At 40.5% G+C, this 15,374-nt stretch overlaps 1 protein-coding gene across 2 annotated transcripts in view; it reads left to right on the top strand.

The window, feature by feature from the left end:
• Window positions 1-15,374, top strand: part of acap2b (ArfGAP with coiled-coil, ankyrin repeat and PH domains 2b) — a 56,549-nt gene that overhangs the window by 34,271 nt on the left and 6,904 nt on the right. The window contains exons 10-23 of one of the 2 annotated variants that reach the window (XM_073475997.1): window positions 7,007-7,119; window positions 7,756-7,807; window positions 8,473-8,573; window positions 8,799-8,904; window positions 9,161-9,369; window positions 10,452-10,521; window positions 10,666-10,760; window positions 11,018-11,220; window positions 12,073-12,174; window positions 12,782-12,874; window positions 13,630-13,862; window positions 14,119-14,228; window positions 14,368-14,478; window positions 15,080-15,141. In XM_073475997.1, the coding sequence (XP_073332098.1) occupies window positions 7,007-7,119; window positions 7,756-7,807; window positions 8,473-8,573; window positions 8,799-8,904; window positions 9,161-9,369; window positions 10,452-10,521; window positions 10,666-10,760; window positions 11,018-11,220; window positions 12,073-12,174; window positions 12,782-12,874; window positions 13,630-13,862; window positions 14,119-14,228; window positions 14,368-14,478; window positions 15,080-15,141 (1,660 nt within the window). The remainder of the gene's footprint in view (window positions 1-7,006; window positions 7,120-7,755; window positions 7,808-8,472; window positions 8,574-8,798; window positions 8,905-9,160; window positions 9,370-10,451; window positions 10,522-10,665; window positions 10,761-11,017; window positions 11,221-12,072; window positions 12,175-12,781; window positions 12,875-13,629; window positions 13,863-14,118; window positions 14,229-14,367; window positions 14,479-15,079; window positions 15,142-15,374) is intronic. The other variant, XM_073475996.1, reaches the window with a different exon arrangement.

The raw sequence follows: 15,374 nt of genomic DNA, 5'->3' as shown, positions 1-15,374 counted from the left end.
GCTAACATTTCTTTTGGCTTCTGTTCACTTTGGATATTGAACCAGAATAAAAGTTAAGCAGGATTTGGGGTGGCAAGTTACAATATGTGGTGCTGATTAATTGCCCTTAGTTTTAATTGTACATTACACAGCATCATTAACTCCAGACAACATCTGTCAGTTCTTTACCCAGCTGTTGCCTGCTGGGCATCTGTTAATTTGTCTGGCTATTAGTGACGTTCATTTTAGTCTCTAACTGTGTGCAAGTAGTTACTCTTCTGAGATGTCTTTCTTTTTTCTTCTCCCCTGTTGTTGCTTTTTTCGCTCAAATTTTTTTTGGGTCTTTGTCTTCTCCCGCTGTTTTCTTTTGCCTTTTCTGTCCTCTGTCTCGCTCTTACCTCTTGCTCAGTCAGTGATGGTACGTCTGCCAACTTCCGCCTGTCCTTGAGCACCTATCCTCCACCTCCCCTCCCTCAATTTATCTAGATGCTATTTATACATTGCCTCTCTCCCGCTGCTCTCTCTCGTCTGGCTGTTTATACACAGACGCTCCTAACCAACTGTCTCCTCTTTTTTTCTACTACTGCTCTTTTTTTCCCATCTCTTCGTCTTCTACTCACTTCAGGCTGCACTGCAGGTAAGCTGTGTTACTCCTACTACTTCCTATTTCTTCCCCTCACTGTCATTTCTGTGTCATGTCTGCATGGTTGGATAGATACTAAACACGGAGCTGTAACAGCTTGGACTCCACCATTGCAGCTTACGTCATTTGTCGCGAGACGAGCGAGCTTGTTCATCACGAGGTCAAACTGGCAACATACATTATATGATGACATTTAATATATCTTTATTGTCACATGTGTCCTTGTACCTTCTGCAGTTAATGTATGTATATGTCACCCTCAGTTCATTTATCAAATTAAGACTGTTTTGATGTCATTATGTCTCATTGCACATGGCTTGCTGCTGCTTGTTTTGTGCTCAGTTGGCTTCAGTTGTTTACAGTTGTTAAACCAACTAAAGTGTGTTTGGTTTTGGCTTACTTAAGATAAGGGCGGTCTTTATAACATTATTACATTTCTTTTGAATTGTCTGTCAAAGGATTTCAGTTGAAATAAGTGAAGAATGCAAAATAGTACTTATTATGGGTGTGAAATTCTACAAGTGCAGTGGAAAGAAAATGTTTTGTACTGGCGTGGAAATAGGCAAAAGTGAGATTTCCTGTTAAGAGGATTTGGTAACACTTTTCAATGGTTTCCCTCTGGTATATTTACAGTACTATCCCATAGATATATCTCATATTTCACAAAAGCTGTCGGTCAGTGTGCACAAATGTTACTTAATGTAATATCAGGCTGACACCAGGAATGCTTGATATTGCATTTTTGCAGATATTTTCCAGCTCATTTTGGCCGATTGACAATACCAGCACTTTTTTTCCCCACCTAATTGCTAAGAACATGAAGTCTCTCTTGTAGTGGTATTAAAAGCATTATTCCTACTCATTGTGCACTGGAAGATGAAGACATACAGTGCTTTTCAAAATATAGACATTAATTAGGCAAAATAACAAAACTACTCGGTCAATCAATTGCATCACATGTGTATAATTGAAGTATGATCTGCCAGAAATTTTATTTTTGGACAATATTTTAGTTTTTTCTAATACTGATTTGGATATTATCATGCATCCCTAGCTGATACTCTTTCCCAGGCTGAATTAAAGCAAGTGACCTAGTCTGGGTTTAGCATCTAATGCACTGAAACTTCAGCAGGTTGCATGTATGTATTTAGATTGTCATTATGAAGAGTACTCACTGTGGCAGGGACTGTATCTGTGACCTTACAAGACAGGTTCTTAATTGCAGTAAACTACTTTATCAAATCAGCACTGTATGTTCGATTGCAAGATGGTAAAAGTATAATTAGTACAAACTGATCTAATGATCTGTATCGGCCTTTGTGACGATGGTCATTTGCACTGACATTAAGAAAACAGACTTCTTCATATGTCTCTGTCAACTCCTCCCTATCTTGTAGTAGCTGGTTTACTTGTGGTGCTGTCCTCATCACTTACCATTTGAAAAATGTGAAAATGTGTGAAGGCTGGACACACTGGAAGTGTTGTAAAACTCTACTGGGTGGGCTCAGAAAGTTTCTTTGGGATAGTATTTGTGTCTTTCCATCCCTGTGCATACTGTCCACGGTATATTCACTTGCATATAAACCTTTCCCATTATCATTGTATTGATTTTACCTTCCATCCTCATGAGAGTTGAAGGTGTCCTGAGGTTGTGTTTAGTATGCCTCCTGTCTGCATGTGTGCATAACTCAACAGCAGCAATGTGACCACAGGACATGTGTCACAATGGTGCTGCAGGAAAGAAAAAAGGGCTGCTGACTTAAAGATTTTCCTTTCTTATCTCATAAAGAAAACAAAACGTGTCATTTATTTTGAAACAGCTATGGTATTGAAATAGTCTGATTGTTCTCAGTCATAGGCACTAAATACACACATTTTAAAGGCTCAGACATTGAAGACATTCATCACGGTTACTGGCTACTTTATTTACACACTCATGAGTGAGAGGAAAAGCTGAGTGCACGTCTATTAAGCTGAAGGCAGTATAAATGTTTGATACCCGAGCTCCTCTGCACGGTCCACTTGATTATTCTAACCCAACAGTCACAGCAGCATCACACACACTTACACATACACACGCACGCGCAGGTGACCTTAGCTTGGCGCATGAGGCCTCGGGAGGAGGAGCAGCGGTGACGAAAGTTTTGATAGACTTACACAGCCACAGGAGAGGAGGAGGTGACAAGCTGCGCTGCCTAGAGACTCAGCAGCGTTGAGATGCTACACAGGGAGACTTTGAGATAGCGAAGATTCATTGGTCTCACGGGGAAATACACACACTCACACACATACACTCCATGAAAGCGGTGAAAAATGAAGATTTTCAGCCGTTTTCACTACGTTTGGTATCTGGTGAGTGCACCTTAAGGAGGGAGATCGAGTTGGAGTACTTATTTGTCTATGCACGTGACAGTGATGCTGTTCAAATGGCTATTTATAGTCTGTGTTTATGTTTGTGCTTCTTTAGCTTGAGTGTTTTCTCTTTTCTGTACGCCATTAGTTTGATTGATAAATCCGTGATATCTACAATTTTTCTGTTTTAGTGTAAGGAAATACATTTTTCTTTTCTCTGTGTGCCGTTCTCTTGCTGTGTGTGACATTTTAGGAGGTGACTGAGCTCCACTCTGTACCAGACTACCGCAACTTTTGCGCTTGGAGGTCGTCCTCTGTACGTAGAGTCACCGCTATCATCGATATCCATCTGACTTCCGTTCCGTAACCCTACCTGCCCCCGTCTGTCATCTCCTCTGCTGTCCTGCACACGCTAAGAGACTGCATTGCAGTGTTTGTGTAGCTGTTTGCTCCTTTGTCTGTTTCCTCATTTGAGAGTGTTACACATGCATTTGTGTTGATGTGTCTTGTTTATGCAGCATGATATTTTGATGCCTTGTTGTTGGTGCCAGTGTCTGCTACAGTCACTCAGATTTGCTGCTGGTTTGAAGTCAGTGAGTGGTTTGTTGTTTGTTGGACAATAACTGAACATATCTCTGCTGTCAGGCAAAAACCTTGAATCCTTAAAATGTTTCAGGAACTAAAATACAATGGCCTTGCTCAAAGTCTGACCACTACCTGTTTCTAAATGTATGTAACAGGATTGAAAATCATTTCCAGCCACAAGTGGTCAGACAAATTTCTCAACCTATAGCTGAAACGAGAACCAGAAAGGTTTTCTCGTGACAGCAACATTGTTGCACTATGTTTCTTATTCTTTATTTATAGTTGAATGGATATTTGTGCTTGTGTGTGTACATGTGTAAGTGAATGCACACATGCATCAACGTGGTCAGTGTTGGTGTCATGTTATCCCTGGCCTAAGCTGAGTTATGGGTAGTTTTCTTAATCAGTCAGGCATCACACTACTGCACTGAGTTTATGAATTATGCATTTGTTGTACTTCTCTAAACATCGTCAGTACGCTTGCCGCAATAGTCGGTGTTAATGCTTTTACACTTCGGGCATTGGGCATCCACCGATTACATTACTTTCCCCCTTGCCCCACTGCTATTTTGCTTTTTTAACCAATACTTAATAGGACAACGGATGTTACTATTACAAACTCGTCTGCTCTGTACAGCAGCGCCAGCAGCAGTTGCTGGACAGAGTAGCAGTAGTCACATGTCACTTATAACATGATGAGAGTAAGGAGAGTTGACCAGCAAGATGATGACAGAAGATTTGTTGTCAAAGCGAAAAACAAAAGTGCCTACGGTATTTGACAACTATTCAGATTTAAGCCCAGTGCTAACAGGGAACCTGATGACGCTAATGAGGGAAAAGGGTTGGTTACCTCACTGAGAGGTTGGAGGTGTGCGGCCTGTCAAGTGCAGCTCTTCATCTAATAGCTCCTTCTTGTTCCATTACTTCTACAAACTGTGTAAAGTACTCCCTGACATATTTCAAATGCGCAAAAAATGCCAAGAATGACCGTTCTTGGCATTTTTGGCATCTTGCATCTCCTGTAGATGCATTTTTCATTAACGATAGTGGACTCTGACTTTGATTAGCCTACTGCAAAGTTAAAATCAATTTGCATTTCACCAGTTGAATGCTTTCAATGCTTTTCTAGTAAATAGCCTGGTATACCGGGTAACACCAGGTTTGTCAGAAGCTTATTATTTGGTGGGAAAATCTCAACACTTTGGCGACCTTAATTGTCAGCTTTCAAATGTAGTTATTTGGCCAACTGTCAGGATTTTGCCCGTACTTCAGAGGTTAATATTGTTCCACCACTTGGAAAAGTTGATTTGTTGAAAGCCTGAACCGGTACTTTCCATTGTCTTCCATTCGGAAGCTTAATACAGACACGGTTTGTTCCCCTTGTGCACCCAAAATAACTTCAGATGTCCCAGTGAATGTCATGCTGGAAAATTGTGTGTGTGTGTGTGTGTGTGTGTGTGTGTGTGTGTGTGTGTGTGTGTGTGTGTGTGTGTGTGTGTGTGTGTGTGTGTGTGTGTGTGTGTGTGTGTGTGTGTGTGTGTGTGTGTGTGTGTGTGTGTGTGTGTGTGTGTGTGTGTGTGTGTGTGTATTAAACCATCTGATACACCATGGTGTCATAGGGCAGATGGGTTTAACTGAAGCTTTTGCTCAGGTTACAGATCCAAGCAATGACAGGTAACATGCATCCACAAACAGACAACATGCAGTCATATTGTAGAAGTAAATAGAGACTAAGAGAAGTGACAGTGCTTCTACACATCAAACACACATCCAGTATATACATCTGTAGACTGTTGAATGACACTGGAGTCTGCAATATGTAGATTTTAGGTTCCTCCACTGTGAATAGGAAAATGTAGAACATATATATATATATATGATTTCTACCCTCTTGTGTGTGTGTTTAGTTCGGGTGCTTTCCAGGAAGTAAACAGGAAATAGTTGTCATTGTCACCACCGGCTGAGTGACTGAGATCATTTCCACTCAGCACACATAATTATCAATGTTGACATGTTTTACTTAACGAGTTTAGTGTACTTGGGTTTGTCTAGTATGTCTGTTTATTTTGTAGTCAATGTTTTGGCAGTTTTTGCTTTTTAAAAATAAGTTTGAATCCATGCAAGGATTGCAGCCTCGAAGCATTCTTACTGTACCCATAAATCTGCATAGCATTTATCCTTGTCCTCCATTATGGCTACATAATGGAGGACAAGGTGAATCAGACCTGTGTGTCAGAGAAAGCCTCTGAATGTTTCTAGAAAGACACACAGAGAAGATGATTCCACAGCTCGTTACGGTAACAGATCTAAAGCTGTAATTTGGCTGTGGAGGTGGTGTAAATTGACTCCACAAGGAGATACACACAAATGCATGCATTGTGGTGTTCAGTGTCACTTGAAGCTGAGAAAGCGGGGAGGGTGTTAGGAAAGTGTGGCTGCAGCTCAGGTAGTTAAAGCTGGACTGGCCACAGGGACGGTCCCATGACAAGACACCAGATCAGGTTACAGCAGCAGCAGAGTTCGTGAGAGAAGGATGCATGAAAGCTCAATTTGCAACTCTACTTTTTGAAAACACAATAACTAACTCAGTGGTTCTCAAAGTGGTTTCCTTGATGTTTCAGTGGGCTCTGGCAGAAAAGGTTCCATCCATAAGTAAACATAATGACAGAATGTACGACTATTTCGGTGGTAGGTTAATACGCCTTCTTTAATAAAACATCTAAAAAAAAAAATACTTATCAGATGGAGGATCCTTGGACAAAATCTTCAAATGAGGGTGCATGGTCTAATTTGTCTCAGTCTGGAGTCCTTGATGTGAAAAGTTTGAGAACCACTGAACTAACTCACTAAAAACCCTCATGTAGCTAAATATTTAGGTAATAAAAACAGTTCTTCCTGTCTCTGGTGTTTTTAATTCAGCTTTAATTTGTTGCCTTAATTTAAAGATGGTTGGCTTGTGTGCGAGTGTTGCAAACTAGGTACTTTCTGGTATGTGTTGACTCGTCAAATCAGTGACAAAGTAAAACAGTTAAAAATGTCTAAAGTCGGGTGTAGTCTCACATTAGTGGTCTCTCAGCATTTTTTTTCTAGACTTTCGTATATATATTTAATAATAATAGAAATCATTGTAATAGGTTATTACTCTGTAAGCATAAAGTATGGCCATTTCTGTCTCATCTAGTTCCTAGTATGAACATCTTTCATGTCGGTGTGAGCAGTGCTGCTTTGTTCAAATGAGACTCATAGTCCTCGTTTGTGACTCTGGAAAAAGTGCAAAGTCACTCTACAACAGGAAATGTCACTAGTTCGAAACCAAAACAGGAGATGATCAATATTGTAAATTCTGATTACATGAAATATTTTAACCGTTGTCGTTTGTTTTCTTTCTTTGTCTTTTCTCCTCTCACCTTCTTTTAATCTTTTTCTCCTCTCGTCTCTTCGGTTCAGGACTTCTCGAATGACGACACCAAGCTGGAGTACAATGTGGACGCAGACAACGGCATCGCCATGGAGGGTTATCTCTTTAAGAGGGCCAGCAACGCCTTTAAGACGTGGAATAGGTACGACAGACACGGTTCAATTAGCATCTTCATGAACACAGTGAAAATTCAATTTTATGATAAGGAGGGAAGCTCTCATGGGCTAAGTGTGGATTTAGGAGAGCAAGTGCTGATAAAGGAATGTAGAGATATTAAAGGTGCTTTACATTTTAATACCTCAGCAAGTACTTTGAAATTTTATTGTATCACAGTCACAAGATTGTGTTGGATGTAGAGAGAAGAGGTTAATACAGTACATTAGTTGAAATACTCATACCACTCTGTCATCTATTTCTTTTAAATGAACCCATTCAACTCCCATATGTTTTAACACGGCAAACTTCTATAAAATATGTACAGATGAGGCTTCTTTTGGTTTCCTCTTAGAATTTTATTCCAAAGTGAATATCTGCAAAACTCCTGTTTTTTGAATTGACTGTTTTCTTCAGACTGAATTGTTTTTTTTCTCCAGAAGGCAGAATATACTCTGTTCAAACATGAGTTGTCCACTGACCTTCTGAATAAATGTATCTACTCATCAGCTCTCTCTTAAGGCGTTGCCATCTCTCTCACACTAAAACTATGTCGAAGTGTGATATTGGAGCAGCGTCACTGGCACATGCATGTGACTTTGTTTTTCTCGTGGTCTCCTTTCAGGCGTTGGTTCTCCATCCAGAACAATCAGCTAGTTTACCAGAAGAAATTTAAGGTACGTCAAGTGACTCCCTGCACGCCGACCACGATCAAATATGCATGTGTTTGACTTCCAGCACAAGATCCCCCCCCATGTATTTTTAAAAGGATGCGCTTGCTCCATTTACGAGCTGTAGTAGGCAATTCAAAACAGGTATTTAGTGTAGGTTGTGGATGTGTTTCTGTGTAATATAAAGCTTAATATATACCAGCAAAATCACACTACGCTGTATATCTAAACTTTTTAGTTTACATTTATTGTCCATGTGAAGATCAACAAATGTATTTGCCTTCTGTAGAACTAAAGAAATTACAATGTGTCCTATTTTATTACGTAAGTCAAGCATGTAACCAGTGCAAAATGTGTCTAACGATGCCACAAGCTGTTTATGTCCAATGCTCTTGAAATGCAGCAAAAATATTCAAGTGAAATATGGAAAACATCTGTTAAAGCTGTTTCATTGATCAAATATTGTCAAATATTCTTGATTATTATTAGTCCAAACACCCTGACATCAAGTGATGTGATATAGTCACTAATGGCAAACATTTATATTTGTATATTTTAGTGCTTTATTTGTTCTCGAGTCTGTTTTAAATAGAAATAGATTTTACTACTTTCGTAAAGTGAGCAACATCTTCTATAGTGGTATAACCAAAGCTGCTGTGCTGTTCCCTCAGGACAACCCTACAGTGGTGGTGGAAGACCTGAGACTATGTACAGTCAAACACTGTGAGGACATAGAGCGTCGCTTCTGTTTTGAAGTGGTGTCACCCACCAAGTAAGTTTGAGTCATCAGTCAAATGTTTGGATGCCAAAAGTTTCCCTTACAGTCTAATGAGCACTGGAATATGTTACTAAAGGTGGGAAGGTGGAGTACCCACCTCCTGCCACATGCGCACACACACACACACACACACACACACACACACACACACACACACACACACACACACACACACACACACACACACAGCAGTTGTGTGATGCTCATGTGTCCCAACAGGAGCTGTATGATGCAGGCTGACTCAGAGAAGCTGCGACAGGCCTGGATCAAAGCCGTCCAGAACAGCATTGCCACCGCCTTCCGCGACAAGGGAGATGATGGCGAGGTAAAAAACACACTGACACTGAGAGGATAGTTGATGGGATTCACATACACTTTAGATAAATAAATTGCTAAATAAACCATAAGTTGAAACTTAATTATTTTGTTGTGTTTATGTATATAACATCAGTTTCCTGTACTCTTGTTTATATTCAGTTTTTGTTTCATTTTTCCCTTGTGTAGTCTGTTAGTTTGCTCCTACAATTGCCTAATTACACCACAGGGATAAAGTTTCATTTGATTTGATTTCATCTGTTTAGAAGCTGGATAGGAAGTCGTCCACGTCAACAGGGAGCCTGGACTCTGGCGGGGAGCCGAAGGAGAAATCGCTGAAGGGAGAGAGTGCCCTGCAGAAGGTCCTGGCCATCCCAGGCAACTCCTGCTGCTGCGACTGTGGCCAGCCAGACCCCCGCTGGGCCAGCATCAATCTGGGAATCACTCTGTGTATACAGTGCTCTGGAATCCACAGGTAAAGTATCAGGCCTATGTGTTTTTTTAAAAGTGAATCCTCATACAGTAGTAGTTCTTTTTATGTTGAGATAACAACACCTAGACACATAAGAATGGCAGCTAAAAAAAGGACCTAATACAAAGGTCTGATATACAAAGAGCCACTGAGGAGATAAAGAAAATGTCAAACTAAAAAGATAAAGGAAAAGATAAATGAAGATACAAAGTCATAAAACTAACAAAAAATAAATAACTTCTACATTTACATGCCATTAGAATTTAGGGGAAACTGCAGGAAAATGATACACTGCGGGAACTAATATTGCACATTTTGTTTATTTATCTACCACTTGCAGGAATACATTTCATTTTGGTTCGTTGAAAACTGTAAAAAGATTGAAAATAGTCTTTGCATATTGGCTCAGTTGTGGAAAATCTTTTCCCTCAGGGTGCCATCATGTGAATGTTCAAGTGTTGGTCTTGAGAGATTTATGGAATGTAAATTCACTGTTATGAAAACCCAGCCTGCGTGGGAGCTGTGATGACCTTAAGTTACTTGCCAGGTTCAAATATTAAATTGTCATTCAGTCAAATTTTTTATTTGTGTCCAGTCCCCATGCTGTCCAGCTGTCCATATAAAACTGTAATCACCAGGGATTTAGGTTATCTTCAACAATACAACCTAAAGAAGTCACAGATCTTCCTTGTGATTTCCTAACAAGAGGGGGTTCAGAAATTTAAACAGATTAATTTAGGGGGTTTACTTAAAGGTCACATTTGTGACCTCTGTAAATCGTTTTACTTTCACTCTAATTATAGAACTGTGAACATACAAATATATTTCAAACAAAGACAAAGAGCTGTCAGAGTTCTGTGTGAAAACTACATTCTCTATAGACTTTTTGTGATTAACGCTGTCATGCGTATACATTTGCAGACACTTTCCACCTTGTGGCTAAAACTTAAACTACACTCACCCACGTGTGGTGAAAAGTGTAGTTATTCTCAAGTTTTTACAGCATTTAACCTTTTATCCCATTCACAATTAAAACATAATAAGTAATGTCATTGTGTTTTTTTTAATGCTTCTTTCCTCTGCAGGAGTCTGGGAGTGCATTTCTCCAAGGTTCGATCTTTGACTTTGGATACATGGGAGCCAGAGCTACTAAAGGTGAGTGAGGAAAAACTGAGGTACATAAACAAATACACATGACCGTCCAGTTCAAACTCAAAGACTTTTAATCAATTGCTAATAAGAGAATCACTGTTTCTTATTACCAACTTGATTACTAACTTTAATGTGCATCTTTTACAGCTGATGTGTGAACTGGGAAACGGAGTGATCAACCAGATCTATGAGGCTCGGCGAGAGGAACTAGGAGCCAGAAAACCACAGCCGGGAGATCCAAGGTACACAATTGATAAAAAGTGTATTTTGTTTATTTATTTTATCTTATTTTATTTTATTTTCAGACCAGAAAATCTGCTTTGAAGTTCTGCGAGCTTATTTCCTTCCTCTGTTAATTTCTCACTTTATTTACTTTCTGGCATTCAGTGTTTTTTTCTGTATAGGAAAAAACAGAATTTTTAGATTTGATAATAAATAAGAATAGAGGCGTTTTAGTTATTTTAGTTAGTTTAGAAAGTGTGTTTCTTCTTCCTATCAGACACGAGGTAGAGGCCTACATCAAAGCCAAATATGTGGACCGCCGGTTTGTACGCCGGCCGTCAGATGAGGAGCTTCGCAACAAAGTTGTTTCTCTGAGCAAACAGGAGAAAAGGCTGAGCAGCAGCTCCGAGCATCTGCCTCCAAGACCGCCACCACCCACCCCGAAACTCCGACCTGGATCAAACGTCTCTGGACAGTCGGGTCAGTATAAAAAAAAATTAACAAACAATGACACACCTTCCACTCAAGAGTGTGTGTTTTCTCTAAACTTAATGAATGACAGATGGTTTACAAAACTCATTGAAATGTAATGATCCTAACCTGGATGATGTCTGGCAATCCTAAAACAAAAGTGTACTAGCTCGAGGAATCACAAGGTCCAACAATTTGTTTGTACTAAATTTGAAATGTATTCACTTTTAAGGCATGGAAATAATGCTGCTAGTAGTTGGGATAAGTCACGGTGCATATTGAAAACTGTACTAATCAGTTGATGATGGTTTGGGCGTTGTTGGATCTGTAGGCTTTGCACCTGAGATTTAGCCCAAATCTTCCCTTAATTCTCCAAGATATAATAATGGGCTAATATAGTTTCTTATTTATGGATTAGGAACAATTTAAAGTTGAACGTTTTCTCAGTGTCTCCCAAATCCAAATTACCTGGTTCTGTTTTACCACCTCAGAAACAGAACTTTTAGTGCTTTAATGTCATTTGTGATTGTGGCCACAGCTTGTATTGTATGCTCTGTGTGATTTCTGCACTGCCGTGGAGATGTGTCCACCCATTGGCATACTGTATGTTCTCTGTGAACAGCATATGTCTAAGCCCTCTTTGCCTCCCATTGCTTCTCGTAGTCTGTCTCTTCCAGTGTCAACCAAGCTGGTAGTCTAACTATCTCTGCTTCAACCCTGCTGTTCTCTCTTTCTTTTCCTCCCCTGGCTGTTCTGTGCTTCTGGACTAATCCCTGCTCTCCCCGCCTGCCCTAAAACTTCCCCACCCTGCCACTCAATTTACACCCTTCGCCTTCCAAACTCCCATCATCCCTAACGTAGCTGTTGCCAGCGGCTCGGAGGCCCGCCGCGACTCTCTCTTCTGTCCTGACGAGCTTGACTCGCTCTTCTCCTACTTTGACAACTCCGCCAAGCTCAGGAGCAGTAAGTACTAAATGCTCAGTGTTTCGCTTGCTTCTCCATCCCCACTGTCCATCTGTAGTCACTGCTTCAGGGCTGTGGACTAACAACCCTTCATCCACTCCTCTGTTCCTCCCTCATTCAGACCTCATCATGGACCATCCCATCATGTTAAGAGCATTGCAGAGCGTACCATGTTTTGTTTTTCCCGGGGGTGGGGAGTGTTTCTCTCACACATGGTTTTGTTCAGTGTTTGTATCTGTCTCATTGTATTTTTTTTGCTATTTAGGGACCTGAAACATAAGGTGGTGGTGGGGATCTGTCATCCAGTTCTCTTTCCTGTTCTCTCTGTTTTAGCTGGCGACTTCTGTACAAAATATTAGGACCACCTGCGGTTTCTGGTTATTATTAATAACTTACAGTAGCACCTGTCAAAAACCAGTAGATGTTCAAAAATTCAATAAACACTATTTATCAAAAGACTTCTGAGGGGCTACCTCAGGAGGCTATGTTATGATCTTTTCACAACCAAAACAATCAGCAGGAAGGTGTTCTTTTTATTTGGTACACTCACACTGTTAATGACATCTGTGTGTTGTTCCACAAGTAGTGATTCAGATTTGTTTTACAGTAAAGAGTGCAGACAGTGGCATCCAGAACAGCGCTGATGGGAGCAGGGAGATGCTGGCCAACGCCCCGTCCAGTAACAGCCTGGCAGATGCAGGTAAGACTCAAAGACTCACACACCTCTGTCATTACATAGACATCCCTGCCTATTTATATCTAAAACTGCTACCATATTAGCTAAAAAAAAACAAAAAAACAACAACATATTGTGCAAGCATCAGGGGAAGAAGATTGACGCAAGAGAAAGAAGAAATGGCAAATTGAAGAACCAAGTTTTAAAGCAAACCTCTAAAAGACATAATCATAACAACCGATGCCTTCCTCGGTGCCATTGTTAAGATTGAACGAGAATGGGTCATCATACAAGCGTGTGCGTGCAAATGAGCTTATGCACTCCCCAGATTGTTGTAAAAGACAAAGACGTCCCTGCAGAAAATGTTCAGAAATAACAAAACACACAGTTACTCACTAAAAAATCTTTATGTAATGTAGCACTGTTTTAGAAACTGGAAGGAAAAATTTGACTCATAGGACAGTTAAGGAAGTCTGGAAAACCTGACAAAGGAATATAATATTTTTAGGAATGCACAATGATATTGGCATGTCATCAGCATCGGCCCAAAATGAAACTTTTTGCCGATATAGGAGACTGATGAGATCACTTTTTAATTACGTTTAAACGGTCCAAACTGCTGACTAACTAGTTCTTACTATGCCCGGTGAATGTACATTTTGAAAAGCATTGTATGTCTGCATCTGCCAGTGGGCTGTGATGTCCCGGGTGTGAAGTGGTCAGTGGTTAGTAACTGTTTCCACTCACTTAGCTCACATCTCTAACCTCCCATTTTTCAGAGGCTGCTGAGTCTCCGCCCATGGCCATGCCCGCCACACTGCCTCCACCGTCACCCTGTAAGGAGATGGTTTTCTACGAGCCCAAGGAGTACAGCCCAGGTCTGCAGCTCTACTGGGCATCATGTGCTCGCAGCCTGCCGGACATGGCTGAGGCACTGGCCCACGGAGCCGAGGTCAACTGGGTCAACACGGAGGACGACAAGAGGACGCCGCTCATCATGGCAGTGCAGGGGGTAAGCATCACTACAGATAATGATAGAGTCAGGAAAACATGGATTAATTTAGTTGATTTAGTTTTATTAATTTAGTTCATTCATTTAAGTGATGCGTATCTATGATAAACATCCAGCAAATGATGGTTTGTATGTTTGAATTTTGAGGTCATTTAGACAAGGTAGATTGAAATTATAGCCAGTTGGAGGTAGTAATAACACCTGTGTTTTGTCACTTGAAAGTAATATAATGTGTTTCATTAATGTTTAATTTCAGGGTTCGCTGGTCACCTGCGAGTTTCTGCTCCAAAATGCAGCTAATGTGAACCAGCAGGACGCTCAGGGACGAGGACCCCTCCACCATGCCACCATGCGGGGACACACAGGGTTTGTCTTCCACATCTCATCATCACTACCTCACCAAACTCTAACTCTGAGAATAGTCAAAAAGGCATTTTGAAGACTGAGATGCAACCCAGATAATGTTTTACCCTCCAAAACTGAAAAATGTGTCTTTCTGTTTCAGACAAGTGTGTTTATTCTTAAAAAGAGGAGCAAATCAAAATGCTGCAGACATTGATGAGAAAACACCCTTGACAATAGCCGTGGAGGCGGCCAACGCAGACATCGTCACACTGTAAGTGTTAGTCTTATTATTGGTATTATTATTATTTTTCTGTGTTTGCTAATATTTATTCTGGGAGAAGTTAAACAAGGAAAATTCAACATAATTGCTTGAGAAAGCCAGTGTAATAGTTAAAATATTAATATTTGAAACCTTTAAGATGAGGAATACTGTACAGTTACCTGGTCTCACTAAATTAACCCTGACAAGATGGAACCAGATGCAGAGCTCTTATCACCTTGTAACTAAAGAACTAAAACTAACAGACTTGTTGTACAGTTTTACGTCCATTCACAACTGATTACAAAAGGCATTATTTCTTGAGTATTACCTCTTTTGTGTTACTACAAGATACAATACTTAGAAGTGTCGATCAAAAACAAACCAAAAGGTGTAACAACTTTCTCCACAAGGTGTCACTACTTAATCAGTTTTCAGATAGTTTCCCTCTAGATGTAACACAGTGGACTGTAACTGTGCTGTTATTTATCAGAGTTCAGTATTTCTGTGAGAACGGCTCGTAAGGGGAAGAAAACCAATTGTGTTTCATTGTTGGCTGTATCTCTTAACTGTGGCTAATCTGTCACTTCCTGTTCCTTTACCTGCTGCCCAGGTTGCGACTGGCCAAGATGAACGAGGAGATGCGAGAGGCGGAGGGGCCCTACAGCCAGTCAGGTCAATATAACACCAACAGTCCCACCGAGATGCAGTACAGGAAGTGCATGCAGGAGTTTATTAGCCTGCAGCTGGATGAAACTTAATAACTGTCTGCTCTCGTAAACACAGGGGCAACATACTGTAAAATCAGAGGAAATGTAAAGCCCAGGTTTCAGAGTTGGGGTCAGTTGACTGAAAACGTGTAAATCAACCCAGACAGCTCATTCTCAGTAATGTCTAATTGTAGACCT

This window comes from Pagrus major, chromosome 11 (assembly GCF_040436345.1).
Source record: "Pagrus major chromosome 11, Pma_NU_1.0".
Lineage (NCBI taxonomy): Eukaryota > Metazoa > Chordata > Actinopteri > Spariformes > Sparidae > Pagrus > Pagrus major.
Note: the sequence above shows the minus strand (reverse complement) of the source record. Positions and strands in the feature narration are given on the sequence as shown.